The 27266-nt window shown below is 40.1% G+C and overlaps 1 protein-coding gene across 15 annotated transcripts in view; it reads left to right on the top strand.

The window, feature by feature from the left end:
* Positions 1–27266, top strand: part of NAV3 (neuron navigator 3) — a 921889-nt gene that overhangs the window by 735153 nt on the left and 159470 nt on the right. For all 15 annotated transcript variants that reach the window (XM_082254072.1, XM_082254071.1, XM_082254082.1 and 12 more), the window contains 3 exons: positions 16833–16941; positions 19507–19890; positions 22497–22616. In XM_082254072.1, coding sequence (XP_082110198.1) covers positions 16833–16941; positions 19507–19890; positions 22497–22616 — 613 coding nt within the window. The remainder of the gene's footprint in view (positions 1–16832; positions 16942–19506; positions 19891–22496; positions 22617–27266) is intronic.

Below are 27266 nucleotides of genomic sequence, written 5' to 3'. Positions count from 1 at the left end.
TGTTTGCCTGATATATTAGCATAAAGGTCTTTAATAATAAAAAAAATGGGGATAATTAGAGAAAAAAAAAAAGATTTAGCAGGCAATCTGTGGTCAGATTTCATAATTCTAATGCTGTGCAGTAATAAAATTCAGCCTAAGATTGCTCTGGACTACTGCACAGTTTACTGCATTACTGCACGGATTACTGCATATGTTTTCATTGTTGTTATGAATTAGCTTTTGTGTAATGCATATGAATTGGCAGGGATAAATCTGTGTTCTTTTGTAGCCAAGGGATGGCATAATGGGCACAGGGCCGGTGCTAGACTATTTTACCCCCTAGGCAAGACCAGCTACTTGCGCCCCCCCCCCCAAAAAAGAAAAAAAAAAGGGAAGGGGTTAAAAAATGTCATACCCAGTGACCCTGATCTGATGCTTCCTCCATGTTATGCTCTCATACTTAGTGACCCCCATATTCCTCCATGTCACACCCGTGGATCCTGATGTCCCTCCATGTCACACCCAGGGACCCTGATGTTTTTCCATGTCACACCCTGGTACCCCAATATTCCTCCATGTCATGCTGTGATACCCACTGACCCCAATGTTCCTCTATGTCACACCCAGGGACCCCGTGTTCCTCCATGTCATGCTGTCATACCCAGTGACCCCAATGTTCCTCTATGTTAGACCCTGATGTTCCTCCATGTCACACCTGGGGACCCTGATGTTCCTCCATGTCACACCTGGGGACCCTAATGTTTCTCTGTGTCACATCTGGGGACCCCATTCCCCCATGGCACACCCAGGGACCCCAATTCCTCATGGCTCACCTGGTGACCCCGAACCCATTAAACCCGGTGACCCCTATTCCCCATGTCACACCTGGTGTCTCTGATAACCCATGGCACACCTAATTACCCCGATTCCCTTTCATACCAGGGATGCTCCATGTTCTGGGCACACTCACTGGGCGGTATGAAGAGAGTGGCCCGCACTCTGCCCTGTTTCACTGTGATCCTGCTGATTCCTTCTCCCAGGACACTCCTCTCCTGGACCACAGTGCTCACCACAGCTCCAACTGGCTCCTGTTGGAGGGAAAGGCAGCAGTCAGAGAGCTCCACACTTATTTCATCGCCAACCTCCTCAGACCCTTCCGGTGCATCGTCGCTTCTGCTCCAGTAAAGGCTCCGCCCTCCAGTGCCGAGCTCTGGCTCAGGTTCAGCTCTCCTCAGCTCTCTGCTTAATACCGACACAGGGAAATGAACGACTGCCCATCAGCTCAGTGCAGAGAGTCACTTCCTGCCCGGGGTTAAGGCCGCTCAGCTCCAGCTGAAGAGGATCCTCATTCAGGCAGCATGCTGGTGGACTCACTTCCTGCCTTTTGGGGCCCCCCAACAGTGGTGGAAAGCCAGGGCCTGGTAGTTCCGCACTGCCAAAGACACCTGGCATCTTCCACTGCCCCTTCTTCCTCCCCCACGGCTGCCCCTCCCCTCAGATCACAAGGATCATTCATGATAGAGAGAGAGTGCCAACTCATGGCTGCACCCCTAGGTGGCAATGCGCCCTAGGCGGCTGCCTAGTTAGCCTAGTGGAAGCACCGGCCCTGAATGGGCAAGTATCATACAAAACACCCAGAGGGCGCACCGACCTAGTGCATTATCCTGAGACAAATAATTTATTATATAAAAACACGGTAAGTATTATATAAAATTGCAATAGTAAAAAGTGCATCACAGAACTCAGCATGTTCCATCCAAATGCATCAACCTGTGCAGATACAACAGAAACTGAAGACCCCTGTGGGCTGAAGCATTTCAAGGAGTTCCTCTTCTTTAGAGCAAACACTTCAGAGGTGGCTCTGAAGAAGAGGAACTCCTCGAAACATGTCAGCCCACAGGGCTGTCTCTGCACATGTTGATGCATTTGGATGGAACATGCTGAGTTCTGTGATGTGTTTTACTATTGCAATTTTTGTGAGTATAATACTTACCGTGTTTTTATACAATAAATGATTTGTCTCACGATGATGCACTAGGTCGGTGCGCCCTCTGTGTGTTTGTATGGTCGCAGTGTTATAGACTTCCCCATGTCTTTGAGAGCAGCAAGCCTGTGGTTATCTGCTTTCAAGCATAATGAAGATCTAAGCATATCCATCTGGAAGGGCCATTTTCCTAAGCGCAGGAGGCATTGTGTGTGTGACTGTTTCAATAATGGGCAAGTATGTCATGATTTCCTGTAACGGATGGAAAATTGTACTGTGCATGTCCAAATTAGATGATTAGATGAAAAAACTATATGTATCATTAACAATTGTCTTTTGTAAAATAAAATTTAGAGACATTTATACTGATTATTAATTTATCAGAGCCATTTGCACTGACCAATAATGTAACAGTGTGGACTATGCCGCCACTTTCCACATGGCAACCTTTTCCTGTCACTTGCATTTACTGCCAGTAAAAATACTGATGGTTGGCAACACACGCAAGGTGCCATGGGATATGTAAACAGCACTGGAAAAGCCGGAAAGCATGCAGGCAATCCAGGAAGTTGTGGAAAGAGATGGCCAGCAGACAGGCAGAACTCACAACCTAAAAGGAGATTTTTCAAGTAAGCTTATATTGGATTGTGTAAAAAAAAAAAAAAAAACTGTTGCGTGAATTGTTATTACAATGCTGATGTTATAAAATCAAAATATATGTTGTGACTATAGTTTTTTTTTTAAATAAAGAAACCCAATTGGCCATGTGTTAAGCACAGTGCGGCTCACAGCAGCCTCTGGAGAGAAACTACAGTATCTCACAAAAGTGAGTACACCCCTCACATTTTTGTAACTATTTTATTATATTTTTTCATGTGGACAACACTGAAGAAAAGACACTTTTCTACAATGTAAAGTAATGAGTGTACAGCTTTTATAACAGTGTAAATTTGCTGTCCCCTCAAAATAACTCAATACACAGCCATTTATGTCTTAACCGCTGGCAACAAAAGTGAGTACACCCCTACGTGAAAATGTCCAAATTGGGCTAAAAGTGTCAATATTTTGTGTGGCCACCATTATTTTCCAGCTCTGCCTTAACCCTCTTGGGCATGGAGTTCACCAGAGCTTCACAGGTTGCCACTGGAGTCCTCTTCCACTCCTCCATGATGACACGACGGAGCTGGTGGATGTTAGAAAGCTTGCGCTCCTCCACCTTCCATTTGAGGATGCCCCACAGATGCTCAATAGGGTTTAGATCTGGAGACATGCTTGGCCAGTCCATCACCTTTACCCTCAGCTTCTTTAGTAAGGCAGTGGTCATCTTGGAGGTGTGTTTAGGGTCGTTATCATGTTGAATAACTGCCCTGTGGCCCAGTCTCCAAAGGGAGGGATCATGCTCTGCTTCAGTATGTCATAGTACATGTTGGCATTCATGGTTTCCTCAGTGAACTGTAGCTCTCCAGTGCCAGCAGCACTCATGCGGCCCCAGACCATGACACTCCCACCACCATGCTTGACTGTAGACGAGGCACACTTGTCTTTGTACTCCTCACCTGGTTGCCACCACAAATGCTTGACACCATCTGAACCAAATAAGTTTATCTTGGATTACTGGAACCATGTCCTTATTCTGCTTGTCTTCAGAGAACTGTTTGCGGGCTTTCTTTTGCATCATCTTTAGAATAGTCTTGCTTCTGGGACGGCAGCCATGCAGACCATTTTGATGCAGTGTGTGGCATATGGTCTGAACACTGACAGGCTGCCCCCCCACCCCTTCAACCTCTGCAGTAATTCCGGCAGCACTCATACATCTATTTTCCAAAGACAACCTCTGGATATGACGCTGAGCACATGCACTCAACTTCTTTGGTCGACCATGGCGAGGCCTGTTCTGAGTGGAACCTGTCCTGTTAAACCGCTGTATGGTCTTGGCCACCATACTACAGCTCAGTTTCAGGGTCTTGGCAAACTTCTTATAGACTAGGCCATCTTTATGTAGAGCAACAGTTCTTTTTTTCAGATCCTCAGCGAGTTCTGGGGTGCCATGTTAAACTTCCAGTGACCAGTATGAGAGAGTGAGAGCGATAATCCCAAATTTAACACAGCTGCTCCCCATTCACACCTGAGACCTTGTAACACTAACGAGTCACATGACACTGGGGAGGGAAAATGGCTAATTGGACCCAATTTGGACATTGTCACTTAGGGGTGTACTCACTTTTGTTGCCAGCGGTTTAGACATTAATGGCTGTGTGTTCAGTGATTTTGAGGGAACAACAAATTTACACTGTTATACAAGCTGTACACTCACTACTTTAAATTGTAGCAAACTGTCATTTCTTCAGTGTTGTCACATGAAAAGATGAAATAAAATATTTTAAATGTGAGGGGTGTACTCACTTTTGTGAGGTACTGTATGTATGTTGGTATGTAGGCTCTAATAACACAGACAAGAGCCGCAACAAATTTCAGATACAGATTTATATGAGGTGTAAGAGCCCATTCACATTAGCTCGACTTGTCAGGCGACTTGTCAGCCTAACAAGTCGCGCTCGGTCGAGGTCCATTGATTAGCACAGGACCCGTTCTAAAAGGAGCGACACAAGTCGCTCCGACATAGAAAAAGGGTCCTGTACTACTTTGGGGCGACCTCGGAGCGACTTGCATAGACTTCCATTATGTGAAGTCTCTGCAAGTCGCGCCGAAGTCGCGGTGCACAGCGGTGCACGCAACTTCACAGGTCGTCCCCCAAAGTCGTGTCGCGCTAGTCTGAATGGGCTCTAAAACTGACATATTTGAAATAATTAAAAATAATGTAAACATCTAAATAGTATTTAAACTCATTGGTAGCACTGGTGATATTTCCTTTTATTGTCAGGGTGTAAAAATAGAATTAAACTTTAAAAAAATGTGTATATACAGGTATTACAGTAAGCAAACAAGGTTATACAAAATTTTAAAAAAACTGTACCTGTAGCATACATATGCTTTTAGAATATCGCAGTGTGATTGCTCACATTTAATACACTGAACGAAAGCTGCATTTCACATGCATAGCTTTGACAGATTCACTGAACTTTCACCTGCCATCAGACGACCTGTCGCATTGGGCTGTGGATATCAGCTCAGTGTAATTGGGAGGCTGTCCGCTGCCATGGCAGCTAGCAGCGTGTACTGCAGTGCATAGGAAGAGTCAGATCTCGGGATGCAGGTTGAATACTAAAATGTTAGCAGGCGACTTGTTCAGAGCTGAGCTTTTACTTGTACAGAGCTCTGACGTTGCTTTACTTGCAGCACTGTCAGATAAAGTGGTGAAGATCTGTGTTTGGAGGAGTCGCTTGCAGAAAGAAGAGACTGCACAAGGTGAATAAGACAGTTTTTTTCCTTTAAATTGGGATTCTTGGAAAATGAGGATCATTCCTTTGGATTCCTTTGACTGTGAGATGGAAAGAAACAAATGGATTTTATTCTGGGGTTGGACTCCTCTATTGAAGCAGCATGCTTTACATGTATCTCTAAAGGATTTGTAACAGCATTAGGATTACCTCTGCAGTTATGGTGCAGTGATGGGTACTGCAAAATAAAGCACACATGTATAGCGTGGAGCCTCTATTTGCTCTCTCACATGATTACCTCTAAGGAGCGATATAACATTGTGAAGGATGCAACGCCCGACTGAATTACCACTTGTCAAGAAGAAGGATGTGATAAAAGATGCTTGTCTCAGGAAACAAAAGTCTATGACCAATCTGTCATTTATCAGTGGAAGCGCAGAAAATGGCATGCTTTTCTCTTATCAAGCAAGTTGGCATGAAGAGACCTCCAGCTCACAGGTCTACAACAAGGAAAAGAAAGTTGAGGCTTCTACTTGCCTCTCGAGGATTTTCTCCCAGTCTGTGCACTCTCTACTTCCTGCTTCATCTTGGGAAAGTGGAAGTGTAGAACCCAACTGCAATGTGTCATCTCACAGGCGGTCGTCCTATCACTTTACAGGAAGTCAGGATTTACTGACATTTTCAGTTGCAGGTTGCCCGCAACTAGTGGATGACCAACCCAGCAGTACCTTGGGGGATATGCGTAAAAGTTGGTCAGAGGAAGATGAGGAAAATTGCCAGAGAGAAGGAACCGCTCATTTGGATGAGGAAGTCATTGTGACCATGTTAGCTGATCTAGAGCAGGCATTGTATTGTGAGATTCTTGGTGAGTTACCAATACATAGGTGCCATATTGGAAATTGTGATCTCCAATGATGAAGCTAGAGCAGCGTTTCTCAACTCCGGTCCTCAGGGCACACTAACAGGCCAGATTTTAAGTATTACCTTGGGGAGATGCAGACTAGTATACTGCAATCACTGAGAAGCAAATTATATCACCTGTGATGTATTTCAGTTTTCTTGCAAACCTGGCCTGTTAGTGTGCCCTGCGGACCGGAGTTGAGAAATGCTGAGCTAGAGCAATGTGGATGGGATGCTCATGCAATGAAAAGATTTAATGCTCCATTTTAAGCATGGGCAAAAGTATGTAAATCTTGGGTATTGCTATGGGCAGGTGCTCTCTTTGTCCTTAGCACTTTTTATGAATCACCCATACATTTCCTTGCATTAGGACTTTTTAATGATGAAAAAACAAAAAAAATTACATATTTCAAAAAGCTGTTTTTTAAGTAAGTACAAGAGTAATCCAGTAGATTTAGGTTTGCCAGTATGATGCTATTTTGAGTTTTTCAGATTACTTCACATTTCACATGTCATGTTCATTTCTAACTGCACTTGTTCTAGCTTAGACGGTATAAAAGTCTTATTTGGCTTCTTTTAACTGAAGTGTGTTTTGTCATTGCAAAAAGAACAATGGGCTCAATTCATGAAAAGGATGTTGCATGCAATATTTGGGTCAAGTAACATATTTAACCCAAATATCTCATGCAATGTGAAAAATATAAATTCACTACAGGTTTATGCAGTATTTACTGCAAAAACGAATGCCTCGTACACACGCAACGATTATCGGCCGTCTTTTGTCCAGTGTTGTTGTGTTGGTTGGAATGTGCTCTAGACTGCACACGAATTTTCTCGGCCAACAAAAAACAACTTCAGAAGTGATGTCATGTGCTGGTTTACTTTCCGTGTGTTTTTTCTTCTCTGAGCAGGCCCAGTCTTGCTCATCAGATTTTTGTCTGCCGAAATCTGTACTGACTGACGGAAAATCGGCCGTTCTGTGTGACGGCCAACAAACATTTTATAGCCTGCACACCAGATTTTGTTCAGCCGAAAAGTCGGAGTCAGTTGTCGAAAGCATCATACTAACAAGCCGAAAATCGGCCGATCTGACGTTGGCCGAAAATTCACGGCCAACTATCGATGCGTGTGTACGAGGCATAAGAAATGCTCTGCAAATACCGCATAAACCTGTCTAAAAAGGGCTGGTATTTAACCACTTCTCCACCGGAAGATTTTTTCCTCCAATGACCAGGCCATTTTTTGCCATTCGGCACTGCGTTAGCTTAACCACTTCTGGACTGGAAGATTTTCCCCCTAATGACCAGGCCATTTTTTGCGATTCGGCACTGTGTTACCTTAACAGACAATTGCACGTGCGACGCTGTACCCAAATAACATTGATGTCCTTTTTTCCCACAAATAGAGCTTTCTTTTGGTGGTATTTGATCACCTCTGCGATTTTTATTTTTTGCGCTATAAAACAAATATATAAATATAAATACAAAAAAAAAGAGCGTCATTTCTGAAAAAAAAACCAATGTTTTTCACATTCTGCTATATAACATTCCCAATAAAAAAAAAAAATGTAAACAACAAATGTTTTCATCATTTTAGGCCAATGTGTATTCTGCTATATATTTTTGGTAAAAAAAATAACAATAAGTGTATTTTGATTGGTCTGCGCAAAAGTCATTGCGTCTACAAACTAGAGAAAAGATTTATGTCATTTTTATTTATGTTTTATTTTTTACTAGTAATGGTGGCGATCAGCGATTTTTATCAGGACTGCGACATTGTGGCGAACAGATCGGACACCCAACTGACGTTTTTGACACTTTTGGGGGGACCAGTGACATTATTTAATTAATTAAAGTAATCAGTGCTAAAAATATGCACTGTTACTGTACTAATGACACTAGCAGGGAAGGAGTAACACCAGGGGCGATCAAAGGGATTAAATGTATGCCTAGGGGGTGTGTTCTAACTGTGAGGGGGAAGAGCTTATGGAATCAACACAGGGACCTGTGCTCCTAAATAGGAGGAACACAGGAGCCCTGTGTTAATTGCTAACAAAACAACGGTCTGCTGTGTTTACAACAGCAGCCCGCCGTTCTGTCTCCATGGGGAGTGATTGCGGGTGCCGGTGGCAATCGCAGTCTCTGGCCCCACAGATCAGCTTGCCCACATGATAATGGGTGCGCGCCCCCGCGATCGCTTTGACGGAGCACCGTACGGGTACAGAGATTTGCAGGAACCTGCCGACCTGCCGCTGTATATCTGAGGTGGCTGGTCGGCAAGTGGTTATTGAATGCTAGCTGGTTATTAAGGAGTCAGCACCTGCAAAAGTCTGTAACAGCTAGTGAATAGCTGGTTGTTAAGGAGCCAGCACCCATTGACTGCTGGGATTCCCCACTGACAGCAGAATGTAAACAAAACAGACAAAATTGAAAAGAAAACATGATGTGCATGAACTCTCAATCCATACTAGGTCCTTTGGGTCTGGTATGGATTTTGGGCGGGAGCCAAAAAAAAAAAAATGTTGCCTGTTTCCCACCAAAATCCGGGGGGGGAATTGCAATTGCAAGCATTTTTAAAGACATTTTTACCGCCATTTTTATGTTTATGTTATGTATGCTGTCAATGGGGAATCCCTGCTGACAGCAGGGATGAGTCATGATTGTTAGGACGTCGGCGAGTACCACTGCTAAATCACAGCTTGTCTGTGGTAAAATAATGTGCAAAAACACCCATTAATGTGTGTTTTTTTGTGAATTGCATGTGCAGGAGTTACACTATATTACCAAAAGTATTGAGACACCTGCCTTCACACGCACATGAACTTTATTGGCACCCCAGTCTTAGTCTGTAGGCTCCAACACTGAATTAACCCAGCCTTTGCAACTATAACAGCTTCAACTCTTCTGGTAAGGCTGTCCACAAGGTTTAGGAGTGTGTCTATGGGAATGTCTGACCATTCTTCCAGCAGCGCATTTGTTAGGACAAGCACTGATGTGGACAAGAATACCTGGCTTGCAGTCTCTGCTCTAATTCACCCCAAAGTTGCTCTATCGGGTTGAGGTCAGGACTCTGTGCAGGCCAGTCAAGTTCCTCCACCCCAAACTCGCTCACCCATGTCTTTATGGACCTTAATTTGTGCACTGGTCCAAATCATTTGGTGGAGGGGGGATTATGGTGTGTGGTTGTTTTTCAGGGGTTGGACTTGGCCCCTCTTAGGTTTGTTTATTTGGCTCATTATATGAAAATATCATCTAAAGTTGTTGATACAAAAATATTTGACAATTTGTGGTCTCTGTATGTACCTGTAAAGTGCAATTATTTGAAAAAATATTTTATTCTCTTGGGATTCTTTGTAAATTTTGCAATAAACTGATTGAACTCCAATCGATTCCTGCTAAATTGGCCAAAATTAGTTCTATCAGAGGCCCTGTCGGCACTAACAGGTTGATTTTTCATTCACCTTTTGAAGTCAGACAGGAAATTCTTGACCAAAAAGTACCTGCATCCAATCAGATGCAGGCACAGCTGGAGGCGTCACAATACAATAGCCAGCATTCATGCTGTTTAGCATTGATAGTGGTATCAAGTGATTTCTCCTGTTTAGTCCACAGGGCTCATCAGTGCTAATAAACTGAATGCAATAACTAAAAAGAACCAATCATATTTTTCTGTTAATCCAAGCAGAATAGTCAAACTGTTTACAGCTTGCTCTGACTTGATGCACTTGTCACAGTGGGCTCAATTCACTAAGAGTGAAACACCACATGATTATTTGAGCTAAAATTCACTATATTACCAAAAGTATGGGGACGCCTGCCTTTACATGCACATGAAATTTAATGGCATCCCAGTCTTAATCTGTAGGGTTCAATATTGAGTTGGACCACCCTTTTCAGCTAAAAACAGCTTCACCTCTTCTGGGAAGACTGTCCATAAGGTTTAAGAGTGTGTCTATGGGAATGTTTGAATATCTTTACAGAAGCTCATTTGTAAGGTTAGGCACTGATGTGGACTAGAAGGCCTAGCTCGCAGTCTGTGCTCTAATTCATCCCAAAGGTGTTCTATCGGGTTGAGGTCAGGACTCTGTGCAGACCAGTCAAGTTCCTCCACCCCAAACTTGCTCATCCATGTCTTTATGGATCTATTTTGTGCACTGGTGCGCAGTCATGTTGGAACAGGAAGGGGCCACCCTGAAACTGTTCCCACGCAGTTGGGTACATGAAATTGTGCAAAATGTCACTGTTGCCTTAAGAGTTCCCTTTAGTGGAACTAAGGGGCCAAAGCCAAACCCCTAAAAAACAACCCCATACCATAATCTCCCCTGTACCAAATGATTTGGACCAATACACTAAGCAAGGTCCATAAAGACATAGATGAGCAAGTTTGGGGTGGAGGAACTTGACTGGCCTGCACCTCAACCCAAAAGAACACCTTTGGAATGAAATCCGAGCAGCGACTGGAAGCCAGGCCTTCTTGTCCTTCTTGTCCAACATCAAACATTGTGCATGACCTTACAAATGCGCTTCTGGAAGAATGGTCAAACACTTTCCCTTAGACACACTCCTAAACCTTGTGGACCACCTTCCCAGAAGAGTTGAAGCTGTTATAGCTGCAAAGGGTGGTTCAATTCAAAATTGAACCCTACGGACTAAGACTGGGATACCATTAAAGTTCATGTGCGTGTAAAGGCAGGCGTCCCAATACTTTTGGTAATATAGTGTGCATGTATATATATATATATATATATATATATATATATATATATATATATATATGGTGTAGTTTCACTCGCGTCAGGAAGTATAGTGTAATAGTGTAATTGTACAAAAAGTCACCACAAACACATATAGTGTTAAAGTAAAATATAATAACGTAATGTGAAGCAGCTGCTGGAAGAAGCTAAATAGCTAAATGCTGTGAAGGGGCAGCTTGGATAGATTATTCCTTGCTGGCACCAGCGCTTGCTTAAATAGTGAAAAATGTGTTCTTTGAAATTTATGGCATCACTCATATTGCACCTAAATTGTATTTATGTGATATTGTTTATTAGGAAGATTTAAATATTATATATTCACTTATTATCATACATTTTTCACTATTTAGGCAAGCGCTGGTGCCAGCAAGGATTAATCTATCCAAGCTGCCCCTTCCCAATATATATATATATATATATATATATATATATATATATACATACACACACAGTATGTTATGTCTTACTTTTAAAAGGGTTTTATCCAGTCCTGAGATACACACAGCTAAGTAACTTCTCTTCCCCCTACCTATGACTGGGCAGTGATAGAGGAGCAACAGACTGATGAGGTTGTCTTTGTTTCCCTGTTCCTATCACCATGTTCGTTGTCAGAACAAGTCTGCAAGGCAGCTGATTGGCCTCATGCATTGCCTCTCAATCTGCTCCAAAACAATATGGTGATGCCACCTTTCTCCTGCGCTTAGAATCCAAGCTCCCCGACCACACTTCCCACGGTACTCACATATGGCGTCTCGGATGGCTAGAGTCTTGCTGCCCAAAAGGACTGGGGTAGTCCAACAGTACTACAAACACAAGAAAACAAAGAAGAGTGCACCGACCTAGCGCATTATCCTCAATAGTATGGCTTTATTAATAAATCATAAAAATGGCTACTCACAAACAGAAGTTAAAAATGATCTGGCTCTGAGGAAGAGGCTAAGCCTTGAAACGCGTCAGTCATCATCTCAACAGGATTATGGACATGGACTATTCCTGACACTCCAGCGATTGAGTCTGATATGATCATTTTTAACTTCTGTTTATGAGTAGCCATTTTTATGATTTATTAATAAAGCCATACTATTGAGGATAATGTGCTAGGTTGGTGCGCCCTTCTTTGTTTTCTTGTGATTGCCTCTCAATCTCCCTGCCTGAGTGCTGATGTATAGGGAATTACGAAAGCTTTAAACTAAGCTAAATCCAGGTATTAGTAGTAGTTGCATTTAAAACACACTATTTTGTAAATAAAGACATAAGTGTCGGTTCACACTATGGCGATCTGACTTCGGGGGCGACCTGTGAAGTCGCGTGCACCGCGACTTCGGCGCGACTTGCACGGACTTCACATAATGGAAGTCCATGCAAGTCTCTCCGATGTCGCCCCGAAGTAGTACAGGAACAATTTTCTAAGTCGGAGCGACTTGGGTCGATCCTATTAGAATGGTTCCCGTAGCACAGAATGGACCGCGACTTGTCAGGCTGACCAGACGCCTGACAAGTCACGGTAGTGTGAACCGGGACTTAATGCATTCATTGTGTTTCTTTTACTTTAACTGCCTGGAGTTCAGCTTTAGTGTATATCTAGCCATTTTTAGCTTTGCATAAAGTCTGGTAGGATTAGACCCTCAGTCAGGTTTTTATTCTGTCTCTACCTCCTGATGGGGAGATTCACCTTCCCTTTATTTTTATTTTTTTTTCATACTGAAAGATGAACGATGAAATCTGATTGGTTGCTACATAACACAGTATAAGGCTCATTTTCTTTTCCCTAGCTTTCTAAATAAGTTCTACGCTATATTTTGTTGGATAGATGTAAAGATGTAAAATAAATGTAAAGCAGGCGCTGTTAGGTGGTGACTAATTCAAGTGTTCCTGAGGACGCCATATGGTGAAATGCATTGATGTCTGCCTGTCTACACTTCCTTGCTAACCAGTGCTGTCACTTCCAGCAACTCCGTAGAAGGCACGCCGGCCGGCTTCTCGGAGCGTTCGGAGAGGGCTGAGCTTGCCTATCTAGGTGTTCTGATTGCTGATGAGGCTGTGTGGTCCTTGTGGATTTTGGTGAGCAGATTTATGAGCACTTGAATGAAAATAAGAAGGCACAGTGTGGGTGGCAGTGTCTATAGAGCACAATTTAATCTAACCAATTTTTTCTTCTGTATATGGACTGTTACTTTTCACATTTATTATTAAAATTTTTTAAGCCGGTCATGCAGTAATAGTGGATTGTTTCGATTGTGTTCACTTGATTGGCAGATTTGGATGATATTTATTTCATGTCACACTCAAATTAGTTACCACCTAACAGCGCCTGCTTTACATTAATTTTTCCTTATTTAATATGATTTCACATATAAAGGGGCAGCAGTTTAGGGAAATTATCACATATGGATGAGGCACCCTTCACAGGTTCTTCTAGATGTAAAGATGTATTTTAGAACTTCACTCCTGGATTTCAACATATTACTATATGAATGAATCTTACATTTATTGTGGTGTTACAGCTGCTTTTCTTCTAGAGCTAGTATTGATGACAGAATTGTCGAGGCTCGTACACACTATAAGAAAATGGGGCGAACATTTTCATCCAAAGAATTTTCGTACGATTTTCATACAGTGTGTACACAACTTTCTACAGCCGATTCTGAATTTTTGTACGAAAATTCTCGAATGGACAAACTCCAAAATTTTTCTTGTACGGGAAAAACAAACGATTTTCATTTAATGTCTACCGTATTCGTACGATTTTAGTCCAAGAAAAATCAGAAAAGAAAAACTGCGCATGATCAGACACAATAAACAACAACAAAAAAAAGCTTTTGCACGTACGAGACAAATGTCTTTTGTACGTACGTACAAGAATTTTAAAGTTTCGTTCATCGGTTCCAATTTGCTGTGAAACGAGGAAAATCGGATGATTGATTGCCCGATTTTCTTATAGGGTGTACCCCACTCTAGTTATGTTTGTGACACTGTGGCTGTGAGCTGTCATATGTTGCCTGTGCCACTGTCTATAGATGGATAGCTTTACTTGTGACTGGTGATAGTGTTCTCATGTGCGGCACATCTTTTGTGTTTTTGAAGAGACAAAAGCCACAGTGTAAATGAAAGTATGTTGTGTTTTTCCTATTTCAGTAAGTGCCAGTTGCTGGCTAATTGCAGCTGGCCGGGTTCCTGAATGATTCCTGCTCTGTCAGCTGTCCATGTAAATATGCTTTCTGATGGATGCCTGCTGTAGAAAGGACTTGTGCCAGTAGTTTGTAGCCTTTAACATTTTTATATTAGTTTTATCATGCATGCATTTTATTTAAGTGATGTGAGTATCGTTGATGTGTCTGAAATGGAGCATAAATCTTTGCTTGGTACCTTCAAAGATTTTATTTAAGCAGAAAGCTATATACACGTTTAAATACAACTATATGAGACAAGGTTATATGCCAAAGGGTTTGCAATTATATTTGGTCATTCCAGTCATGCAGGCAGTAATGCCAGACAGCATAGTAATGCTCCTGACCTCCAATGCAGTCGAGCAGTAAAATCTAGTCAAGAATCCAAATACAGTAAACTGATTGGGCAAGGAAACATAAGAAGCACATGGTGAAGTCACAGGCTGCTCCAATTTTTTTCTGGAACTTTGCAAAGCATGATACCTATCTAGTTAAGAATGCTGCCCCATCAAGTCTGAGCTCTACTGTACAGGGACTATATCAGGTTACTATAAAGACAGATGTAGCAGGAACTGCACTCTGTTTTTAAAAATTAAAAGTCAGCAGCTACATGTGCTGTAGCTGCTGACTTTTAATAAACAGATACTTGCCAGATACTTATTCTTTACCAGGCTTTGGCTCTTCAGCACCAATATCTGAAATTTGGGAGCTGGCTGTGACTTCTTGAAGTCTCACAGCTAGCCCCCTACTGTACATGACAACAGTGGCAGAGACTGATCCCAAAGCCTACTGGGATGAGTGACATACACTTGGAGGCTGCAGGAGGGGAATGCTGGGGGAGGCCAAACTGATGGAATGCTTGCCTAGGGGAGAATTTAGAAAGTGGGATTGGGTGCAGGGTTCCTGTCACAAAAACGGTACCCGTTAACCTAAATAACAGAAAAAAACTTTGGGTGAAGGTCTGCTGTAAAGTACTTAATATCAAAATATACATTAAATCATTTTTAATTATTCAGTAATAAAATGATGTTCAAAGGAAAGTGGTGTAGCGCTGCACTAACACAAAAATCCCTATACTGACCCCCAAAGCTAACACAAAAATGATTCACAACACGAAACTACAGAAATAAACAGTGGAACGTGTCAGGTTCCTTAAAGCATAAATCCACTTTTGTTGAGAAAAAAACACTCCCCTCTGGTTTATTACATGTACACTGCAAGGATTATACCAACCTTTGTTGCAGATTCCTACCTTTTGTTATTCTAAAGAAATGTCTCTGTGTTCCTCTGTGGGAAAGTGAGTCTAATGGGAGTGGTTTCATAATTATGTTGCTGTGCACCTGGCAGGGCTCTAATGAGGAAATCTGCTGGGCGTGTTCCTATTAGGGGTATTTCACCAAAAATGACATTTGTGTTCCAGTGCATGCCAGAAATCTGACTTGTATCTTATGCCTCGTTTCCACTGAGTGGTACGGTACGGTTCAGTTCAGTACGGTACGGTTCGGAACGGTACACCTTGCGTTGCCACTGCCAATAGTACCCTTTAATGATAGGCGTGGTGTAGCCGGAAAGCTGTGGTGGACGATTCTCTGTCAACCAATCAAAGTCCTACAGAGTGTAGCTCCACCCTGTTGGTACGGTACTAATGTGCTTGGTACCCCAACGAATTAGGGTACCATCCACAATGGAAACGGCAAAAATTGCGTACCGTATCTAACCGAACCGTACCATAACGGTCAGTGGAAACGAGCCATTAGAGCAGACTTCTGGAAAAATCAGTGAGCCAATCACACAAGCAGGAAATGATGTTTCTGGGGTGTGGTCAGTTTAAATTCTGTGTACAGAACAGCTCCAGGTAGCCATACAGCATCGCATTTTCAGAAAATTACAGCTGCTGCGGATTGAAAAGGAAAAGTCATTTTTAATAACATTCAGTTACAATATGACGTGTGTCGCAATTGTATACGCTATATTATTTTTTCTTTATTTGCTTTTTTTTCCCCACTAAAGTGGAGCTACCCTTGACTAGGGATAATGTTATAAATAAAAGCCCTACTGAGGATTAAACACCCTAGTTAAAACTTCAATGTAAAAACAAATCTGATAAAGAGAAAATATAAATATGGTGAAATAGATAAGTAAATATGAACACCCAAATAGGGTATATACCTCCTGCTAGAGAAAACAGTACAAAATCATAGCAAAATAGATCAATGCCAGTGCTTAAATTTATACATGTGAGTAAATGCACTAAGGTGTTTATTTTTGTGAATGTGGGGATGCATTGAGGTGTCGGCATCAGCAGTTCTAATTTCTCCATTATTAGTGGCAACGCAAGAGAGCTATTTGTTCTTCTAATACCATTATATAGTACTCATTACTTTTATGGTACTTTTTACTTTTATTATATCTGTCAAAAATCTGACTGTAAATGATAAATTTGATAATTGTCTGATTTCATCTGGTTTAAATACTTCTAAGTCACTGACCTAGAACAAGTATATAGTAAAGGAAAGTCAGAAGAACCTATCTCTGTATTTTTTTTTTAGGTCAGTGATTCAGAAAGTCAGTGAAGCCAAAGCATTCACATGACAGACAGCTAAATAGTAGGGTGGCAATGGCAGGCTTTATATTTTCTCATGACATGACAGACATTTTTTTGTTCTTTGAAATAAAATATTTTTCAGTTCCTTTTTCACATATTGCAGGTGAAGATCCAGAAACACGGAGAATGAGAACAGTAAAGAATATAGCAGATCTTAGGCAAAATCTAGAAGAAACCATGTCAAGTTTACGGGGGACTCAGATAAGTCACAGGTATGTAGGTCATGTCCTTATGTTATAGCTGTACGGATATTTGATGTGTGTGGAAACTACCTCCCAAAAAGGATACGGGGCTTATTTGGGGGAGTTATAGCAGAATCTGGAATCCCCGTTTATAATGAGAGGGACCCCAGATATCTATGAAAATGAGCTCAGGTGTACCAGTTGACCTATTCCCTATTCCCAGTTGACCTATTACTACAAAGAGGTAAATGTAAATGAACATACACACCCTAATTACAGTACAAAAAAAAGTCACTAATGTCCCCTGATGTAAATCGACATCAGTTACAATGACTGTATGCCTGCCGATGTGTACATGTCGTACTACCATCCAAAGTGAGAGATCCCTGGTGCTGTGGTAAACAAAGCACTAGGGATCCTGGTGCTGTATATGTTTTTTTTTTGTGTTTATTAGTGGTTATTTATTGTAATTGTGATGTTATTGACCAAATATGACCATACTTTGATATACGTTGACATGTCTTTGACTATGATATCTTCTAGGATCTCTGGCTGTTTGTTTTCAGCAGTAGAGATTTGGAAGGCTAAATTGGCCAGTTTGAGACAGTGTGTTCAGCAATCCATGAACAGGGTGGGTTTAGGACCAACCCATTTTAAATCTGAATCCTGAATCTCATTCCTAGCTGTAATATTTTGTGATAATGCAGGGGATAAATATTGCATGGATTGTATTCAGTGCTGTCATATGTTCTTGAAGTGGTCTCTTCAGTGTTTTTTTATGTTTATTAGATGTTATATATACAATTGTGATAAATTATTAGTTCTATATGGGCTATTCAGGAGATGGGTGGTGAGGAGGCATCATATTGACTTCTCACCACCTGCCAAACATGGATCGCTTTTTAGAGGCACAGCAACTTAGCCACACATCTAAACTTGGCCAAAGTCAATCAAGATAACTTTCCTGCATTCTTTTGTCAAATTAAATTAAAAAATAAATAATATTTATATTCTAATGATATACACATGTACATACTGTATATCAACCGTATTGTAAGCTCTTGGAAAACAATTTAGCCCCTGCTTGTACTAATAAAACCAACAACAGCAGTAGCAGCTGTTAACTTCAATTTAATTGACAATGCTTGCATTTTGCATCCTGGACTGCCCTCTTCCCCTATGATCTTAAATAACCTAAGACATGACTCCATGGATCTTTGCTGTGCAATCTTCCCCAGAGTTTGCACAGTCTATTACAAGCATGGAGAAATGAACCACTAAAATGAATCAGCATGGGAAAAGTGACAGTTTTTTTTACCCAACTTTAACTAACTTAACTTAAGCTTCATCGCCAACATTGAAGGCTACCTAACAAACACTGCATTTTCCATCTTTGTCAGCCTGTTGTTCAACTTGCTGCTGCCACAATCACAAAATAATAACACAGTGACTCCTGTGCCTACAAGCTCCTGTTGTTGCTATCTATCTATCTATCTATCTATCTATCTATCTATCTATCTATCTATCTATCTATCTATCTATCTATCTATCTATCTATCTATCTATCTATCTATCTATCTATCTATCTATCTATCTATCTATCTATCTATCTATCTATCTATCTATCTATCTATCTATCTATCAATCTATCTATCATAAAGAATGTGTCTCTCCATATTGTCATTTAGATGCAACTTCCCAACAGCACAAAAAAACTACAGAATTGGATGTTTAAGGTGTCACATCATTCATTACAGACAATGTACATATCAAAATACATTTTTATTATTGACAGCTCCATAAAATGGTATAAACATATCATAAATCATTCATGAAAGAGTAGGGCATTCTTATCACTGGTAGTACCACAGTCGCAGACATAGTATGATATTCCCATACATTTACCATTACCCCTCAGGGTTCAGTAAAAGCATTATGATATTGAAATCACACAAATATTACAATGGTATTTCCTTAAACCCTATGAAAATATAGCAGTTATATAATTTAGTGTGCATATGCAGTACACTGTGCAGATACCCCAAACCAACTGGGGGGGTTGGGCTGCAGAAAAAAATAAAAGGCTAGATGAATCATGCCCTTCCAATGAGCTTCCTATATTCCACCCAGTCCCTCCAAACTGCCTGCTGGAGCCCAAGATGTGTAGATCAGAATCAAATATCAGAACTTTGCATAATCAAGCCACCCAGGAAAACATGTAGACATCTTTATCCCCGTCTCTGTGTCTGCTAGCCAAATGCATGGATTAAGTCTGTCTGTCTATCTATCTATCTATCTATCTATCTATCTATCTATCTATCTATCTATCTATCTATCTATCTATCTATCTATCTATCTATCTATCTATCTATCTATCTATCTATCTATCTATCTATCTATCTATCTATCTATCTATCTATCTATCTATCTATCTATCTATCTATCTATCAACATTGTTTGGTTTTCTTGACCAAAATAAAAATATACCATACTTAAGGAAAAATAAAACATTATGATAAATATTCTGTTTTTTGGGGCACACAATATTATTTATGCTGCATATTATTACATTCCTTTCCTCTTCTTATCTGACAGCACACTAGAGACAACATTTGACAGTACGGTAACGACTGAAGTAAGTGGACGAAGTTTGCCAAGTTTGACAAATAGATCATCTACAGTTACATGGAGACTTGGACAGGCTAGCCCAAGGCTTCAGGCAGGTGATGCCCCCTCCTTTGTTGGTGCTTTCCCTCGAAGTAACGCTGGGCGCCTTATCCATACTGATCCATCACGGTTCATGTATACCACACCTCTTCGACGTGCTGCTGTTTCTCGCCTTGCGAACCTATCACAAGTGGAGATTTGTGAGAAGGGAAATCATGATCTGGACATGTCCTCGGAAGTGGATGTAGGAGGCTATATGAGTGATGGTGACATACTTGGAAAAAGCTTGAGAGCTGATGACATAAACAGTGGGTGAGTGACTTGCGTTATTCTATGTATAGCAATCAATTATAAATGTCAATGTATGTACATATTATATCACATTATAGACACCATTAAAGCTTGCATGGCTTGTACGATCGATGTGTTTTTATTCTATTAATATTAATTCTGTGCATAATTCTACTCTGGAAATTTTTTTTGCCTTAAATTAAACCAATTAGTAAAGGAATGCACTGTGGAAGGAAAGAATTTGAGTCACAAGGCAGAAACAGCTTTGGGGAAATATTACAGTTTTTTAAAGGTCTTTTACATGTGGTATTTAGAAGAAATCATATGCATTTGATTTCCCTTGATATTTTTATTTTTTTTTACATTTAAATCTTAACTGTATTAAATTGCTAAAAGCCAGAAGTTTTAGACTACAAATTCAGATTACAGACTTGTTCACAAATGTACTTTGAAAGCCCAAAGTATGTCTAACACCAAAACTTTATTTTATTTTGGATAAAGTAGGAAGTGTTTTAAACCCCCCATCTGGGTCACTTTGCGAAGATTCCCTTTTCTATCACTGTCCTCTACACATAATAGGAAAGGAGATCAAATATCTCAAAGTGAGGGAAATCTCTTCTTATACAGTTGTCACTAGAGGGCAGATTGACAGCGAATAGCACTTGGCAGGAGAGCCAAGTGGGAAATATCAAAAAGAAGGGACTTATATATAAATAAATACCAGTGGATTATGAATAAAGTCCTAAAATCTGGATGTCCAAAGGCACTGAGCGACTCTTCTCAGAAGTGAGGAAGACTCTGGAGCAGAAAAAAACAACAAAAAGAAAAGCGATCTAAGTGCAGACAAATTTATTATAAAATATGAACAATAACTGTAGCAACTCCCAAGAAGGCCCGATATTCAGACTTTATAACATCAGGTAATAGTTGAAGCTCCTCTAGGTGGTGCCATCTATCCACACAACAGGCAGTGTATACTGAAACCGTCCGTCACAGGAGGAAGAGTGCCGGCTGTCTCTAGCGGCGTCCGGAGCAGAAGCTGTGATGTGGAGATGAAGATAGAGATGCAGAGCACCTGATGAAAGTGCGTGCATGTCCGATCGGGACCCTGTGCATGCTCAGAAATGCATCGTGCATGCCGTTCATTCCAAGCATTGCTTTCTGGTGACATGGCCGCATCTCTGTCTTCATCTCCACATCGCAGTTTCTGCTCCGGACGCCGCTAGAGACAGCCGGCACTCTTCCTCCTGTGACGGACGGTTTCAGTATACATTGCCTGTTGTGTGGATAGATGGCACCACCTAGAGGAGCTTCAACTATTACCTGATGTTATAAAGCCTGAATACCGTGGCATCCTGTGAGTTGCTACAGTTATTGTTCACATTTTATAATAAATTTGTCTGCACTTAGAGCGCTTTTCTTTTTGTTGTTTTTTTAAGAATATTTTGGTAGGTGGGACATCTAGACTGGACCCTAGTCCTTTTGTTCATACAAAAAAAGGTGTCCTTTTTTGTCCTGTTGTATATATGTCTGCATTTGCAAAATTGTGAAATGTGAGGAAGATCATCACTTTTGGCAACTGACACAAATAATTAATACTTTTTGAACATGCATTTGCAAAATGTTTCATACAGTATATGAATGGTTTCTTTCAAGCTAAGAATCCTGGAATGGTGCTATATTAATCTCCCTTCACTTAAATATTTCCCCAGACACCATGGAAACGTTTCATACTTACATTTTCTGGCATTACAGTAAATTTTCTTGATAATTTTCTGACAACTTCTTAGCTTGGTAAAGGGGATTTATCTTGCTTTAAGTGTTCATCCTCTTTCATTTGCAATTCCATATTGGCTCTTATTCCATTTTTTAATCCCTCAACTTATTTATATTATCACCTAATTAAAGCGTTTTCCTGGCTGTTTTAATATGATAAACAGAGGATTTGGATTCCAAAAATTAGCTTTAAATCCACTGAGCATTGTTTCGTTATTTGCATAACACTAACGCTGACCTAATGGCAAATTTATCAAAATGCCCATGTAAATCTTTAAACTGTTTTATTTATAGAATACATATATTTACTTTTAAGCAAAGTAAGTAAATGCATATTACTGGACAGTGCAGGTGGATGTATAGATTATATTATCTGGGGTATTGTTGCTGATTATCAAAGGCCATTGGAACTCTATTCATTAAAGTGGTCATTTTAGATCAAGCTGCAGTAGCACTAGTACTAAAGTAGCTTCTAAAGTCAAAATATATGGATGACCAGCTCTGTGCCCAAGGTGTATGCTCTGTCAATAAAATGATACACTATACATACAGTATCTATAATTGAATATACAGGCTTTTGGTATTGTTTGTAAATAAAATTCTAGTTAATGGTGTGAAGAGCCAAATTGTTTTTGGTTTTGGAAAGAAAAGGGAAGGGTTCGGACCCCAGTATTTTTCTTTTTTTTTTTTGTGACCCATCAGGGAGATTTCCCCTTACACCCTGTTTCAGAGGCACCAGCAAATACAGTGTTAGCTCTCAGACAGTTGCCACCAGAAAAAAATTCACCCACTGGATGACTTAAATATGTGCTTTAAAGACTATTTAATTTGTATCTTTTATTCCTTGCTAGGTATTTGACAGATGGTGGACTTAACCTGTACACCAGGAGTCTTAACCGGATACCAGATCTTGCAATGTCTCGTGATATTATTCACCGGGGAGTGCATGATGTTGCTGTAGATGTTGACAGGTAATTAAAGCAAGTTTTATGTTTTATGGGTCATGAAAGGTGAAAAAGCATGATTATTTGAGATCTGCTATAAAAAATTTTTTGGAGATGACAATTTTGGAGATGACAATTGTTTTATACACTATGCTTTAAAACATGTTTAATGTTTAGCATAAGCACATTGAAAAAAAAAATAAACTTACGGCACATTAAAGTGGTTGTAAAAGCTGCCTTCTATGTATGAAGCTAAAAAAAAAAAAACAGTATGCAGTTCTCCCTGCAGCCCCCCAATACTTACCCAAGCCCATTCTCAATCCAGCATTGTGCACAAGAGTGGCTGCTGTCCTGGATCTCTGCTTCCTCGTTGATTCAGAGACAGCAGTTGGAGCCATTGGCTCCCGCTGTTGTCAATCGCAGCCAGTGAGGAGGAAGTGGGGGTGGGCCAAGCCAGCCTTGTTCTGTGTGTCTTATGAACACACAGAACAGGCCTTGGGAGTGAGCACACACAAATGTCCTCATAGTAAGTGGCTTGCCATGGGGCACTTGGCAGGGGAAGTAGCTCAGAGTGCCGGCAGGGGACCCGAGAAGGACCAGGGCTGCTCTGTACAAAACGTTTGCACAAAGCACGTAAGTATAACATGTTTGTTATTTTATGAAAAAAAAATGAGCCTTTAGTAACCCTTTAAACTAAAGTGATTGTCCAGTACCTACTATTCATAAACTTGGCAAAATTAGTTATTGGGCAGCGAGATCAATTTTTCCCAAATCACTTCTTTTATCCCAACATACAGTATGGCTATATATTTTGAAAGACAACAGCTTGGGATAAAGGTAATGTCCATGAAAAAAAGCAAGGTGATAACCTACGTAAAGTGGTATCACCCAAAAGCACAGACTACTAGAAAAAAGAGGAAAGCAGCTGTAATGGGATAGTAACCTTTGCGATCTCTGTAGCATGACCATTGTTCACTGAGCAAAAATGGCTCTATAATAAAATTACAGGTGATGATATTCCTAAACACCCATCAACACCAATTAATTTAAAGTAGATGAATGCTTTATCTAACAGTTATGCTTTTGTGAAAATTGTGCATTTTTACCTAAAATTTGTGGAGGTTTCTGTAGAATTAAACCAGCTGGCCATTTAATGTACAAATGTTGGCTAGTTCCTCAGAAACTTGCTCAGTCGGCTGCCTCCCAGCTAATTAAAAGTTGAAGGATTTGGGCAGAAAAATAGTTAAATAAAAAGCAGCTACATCCAATAAGGTGCAGTCACTCTTTGGGTATTTTGACAGCCGATGGGGCTAGAATTCAAGATACAATAGGCACAGCAGGAGACATGCCCATCTGCGCTGTATAACGGGGATTGGGAAATCTGCTAGTTTCTTTTGAATCAGTCTGCGGACTAAAGAACAAAAAGAATAAAAACTATCAGTGTATGGCCAGCTTAAGGAATATAATGATACCTGGGAACCATTATGGATTTAAACATTGATGTGCTTGAACCACCATTTGAATAATACTTTTTTATTGTCTGTGTTTATACATATGGCAGTGGTTAAAATATTTTGGCAGTGTGTACTATTCTGATATCTGCATCAAACATTATGCCACATATATCACTTGTGACATTCATCTTGCTTTCAAGCTTCTTTTTGCAATAGATGTCTGGCTCAGTTGTGATTAGCAATTCTCTGAAAATTGAAATTCTATCTAGCGATGTGTTCGGTGTCACTTAGATGTTTTCACTTGCTCCATTACAGAAATGAATAATGTGTAGATTACATGCAGCGGCTAGATTTTTAAAACATACAAGATCTGCTTAGGAAAAATACCAGTTCTCATTTACAAACTAAATGGCATTTTATTCACATTTACTTGCTGTGTGCAAAATTGACAACTGTATGTGAGTCATTACATTAACCTTTACATCAACCTACACAGAAGCCAACTTCTATGAAAATTCTCCCTATTCCTTATAACATACTTTATGAGCTTTCGGTATACTTTGATATCATAAAGCTTGTTAAATAAGGGAATGCAGATAGCAGAGTTGAAATTCATGAACCCATGAACACCAGTAGCCCAAGTTTAAATGTTCACTTATTTGTTACCAGAACTTTTGTTTAATATGTCTAAAAGTGTATATTTCAGTAGCCATACCTAGCTTCTTACTTTTCAGCCCATTTATTGCAGGCATTACAATGATAGCATGATGATCATCATGTTCCCTACGCTAGTATATTCTTTATATCAAAGAATAGACAGATAATTGGGGAATTTAGCCACAAGCAAGTGGCACTTTGAATGGCCCTGGTCTTATGGAAGGGGCAAAGACATTATGGAAGGTGGCGAAGGCTATTCCAGATAAATCTTGTAGTCCAAAAGATATTGAAAACTGATTGGTTAAATTAGCCTGCCAAAGTCTACTCCAACTTAAAATAATACTTTTAGGTTTTGGGTGCAGTTGGCCTTCCATGCTTGTTCCTTAGTCTTAAAATTTACTTTATTTGGTACATTTATCCTAGCACATTCTTTGTACAAGCCTCTATTGCTGGATATATATATATATATATATCTATATATACACTATATTACCAAAAGTATTGGGATTCTGGCCTTTACACGCACATGAGCTTTATTGGCTTCCCAGTCTTAGTCCGTTGGGTTTAATATTGAGTTGGCCCACCCTTTGCAGCTATAACAGCTTCAACTCTTCTGGGAAGGCTGTCCATAAGATTTAGGCATTTGTCTATAGGAATGTTTGACCATTCTTCCAGAAGAGCATTTGTGAGGTCAGGTACTGATAAAGGATGAGAAGGCCTGACTCGCAGTCTACACTCTAATTCGGGGATCCTCAAACTACGGCCCTCCAGCTGTTGTGGAACTACACATCCCATAAGGCATTGTAAAACTCTGACATTCAGAGACATGATGAGGCATGATGGGAATTGTAGTTCCTGAACAACTGGAGGGCTGTAGTTTGAAGACCCCTGCTCTAATTCATCCCAAAGGTGTTCTGTCGGGTGGAGGTCAGGACTCTGTGCTGGCCAGTCAAGTTCCTCCACCCAAAACTCCCTCATTCATGTCTTTATGGACCTTGCTCAAGTTCATGTGCGTGTAAAGGCAGGCATCCCGATACTTTTGGTAATTTAGTGTATATATTTATATATACATATACCAGGCATTTTGGATAGTAGATGCTGCATTTGGCTTTGTGGCAGGAAGGTGGTAAAAAGTCTGTGCAGTCATTATGAAATATTTTACATATATACTTTGTTCAATAAACATTTCATTTTTAATAGCCCATAATGTTTTATTATCATCTCATAATACTGAGATACTGTAGTTTAGAAATTTCATCTCTGTTTTCTAGGTCCTCATTTTGTTGATGGATTGTTGGTTAGGTTAGGTGCTTTGTAATGACTTGAATGGCAGTGTATCACTTAAATTGTGTTTTTTTTTTAGAAAATGTTTCTTTTGGATAGCAGAACAAAGTTAATTTGAGCAATCTGTGTTAAATCTGATACAGTTTTTAGAATATACAGTATTTATCATGTAACCAGTAGCTTTGAAAATACTCATTTCCCTGTGCTTCCTACAGTAAGTGAGATTTTAGTTTGAGATTAGATCCTTAAAATGAGGTTTGGTTTTTGAACAAGTCCTGTATGACACTTAAGGATTTATATATTTTTTCTTTCCTTCAGAAAAACTGGCATTATATCCAGACAGATCTTCTGTGATGGTGCCCCTATTAAAATAAGTGTGCCACAAGCAAGATTTATGTTACTAACCATCTTTACGCTCATTCCCATAGTCATTAGAATGATTGTCTGTGTTCTCTGTGTTTTAACCTAAACGCAAACAATGAGCGAGCCAGACCACAATAAAGGAGTTTTCAACAATCCAATCTAATGATCATCTGTATCTGGGTCTGTTCCCACAAATGAGCGTTTATGTTTGATGTCATGTCCAAAGTTTTAACGGTTTGTTATTTGTGAATATATCTTATATGACTAGGTTACATACAATGTGTGTGGTGGGGATATGTTTGAAAGTCAATCCATGTGTTGGATCCGCCAACTTGAAAGAAACATTTAGGAAGAAATGTAAACAAGGGGTCATGAGGAGGTGGTGATTATGGGAGGTAGGAGTATTTAGGGTTTATGATAAGTTCTTAATGTTTTTTTACCAAGGGCCAGAAACATTTGTACATTATAAAATTTTACACACAATATAACTTTAACATTGTAGTATTTCAAATTACTTGACTTCAGGAAATCAAGATATATATATATATATATATATATATATATATATATATATATATATATATAATATTTTTTGGGGTTTGCATATACTTTAAAGATACATGCCAGACAAAGCATTTCTTCTACTCCCATACTGACCCTCAGTGGATCTGCATATGCTGTGGCAACAGAGAATTACACAGGACTCCGGTAAAAGTAAAGTACTCATTTACATTAAGAGGGTAGGCTGCCATGCAGGCATAATCTGCCCACCCTCTTGTACCTGGAGCAGACAGGTACACATTTTCATACACAATTATGTTTGGCGGGGCTCATTTGTGTATACCTAAGTAGAACGATATAGCAGACATCTGTACACCAGCTTATATTATGGATAATAATACAAATTAGACAAGATCTT

The sequence above is a fragment of the Pelophylax lessonae genome (genome assembly GCF_965119305.1).
Source record: "Pelophylax lessonae genome assembly, chromosome: 4".
NCBI lineage: Eukaryota > Metazoa > Chordata > Amphibia > Anura > Ranidae > Pelophylax > Pelophylax lessonae.
This window is presented reverse-complemented; position numbering and strand designations above follow the sequence as displayed.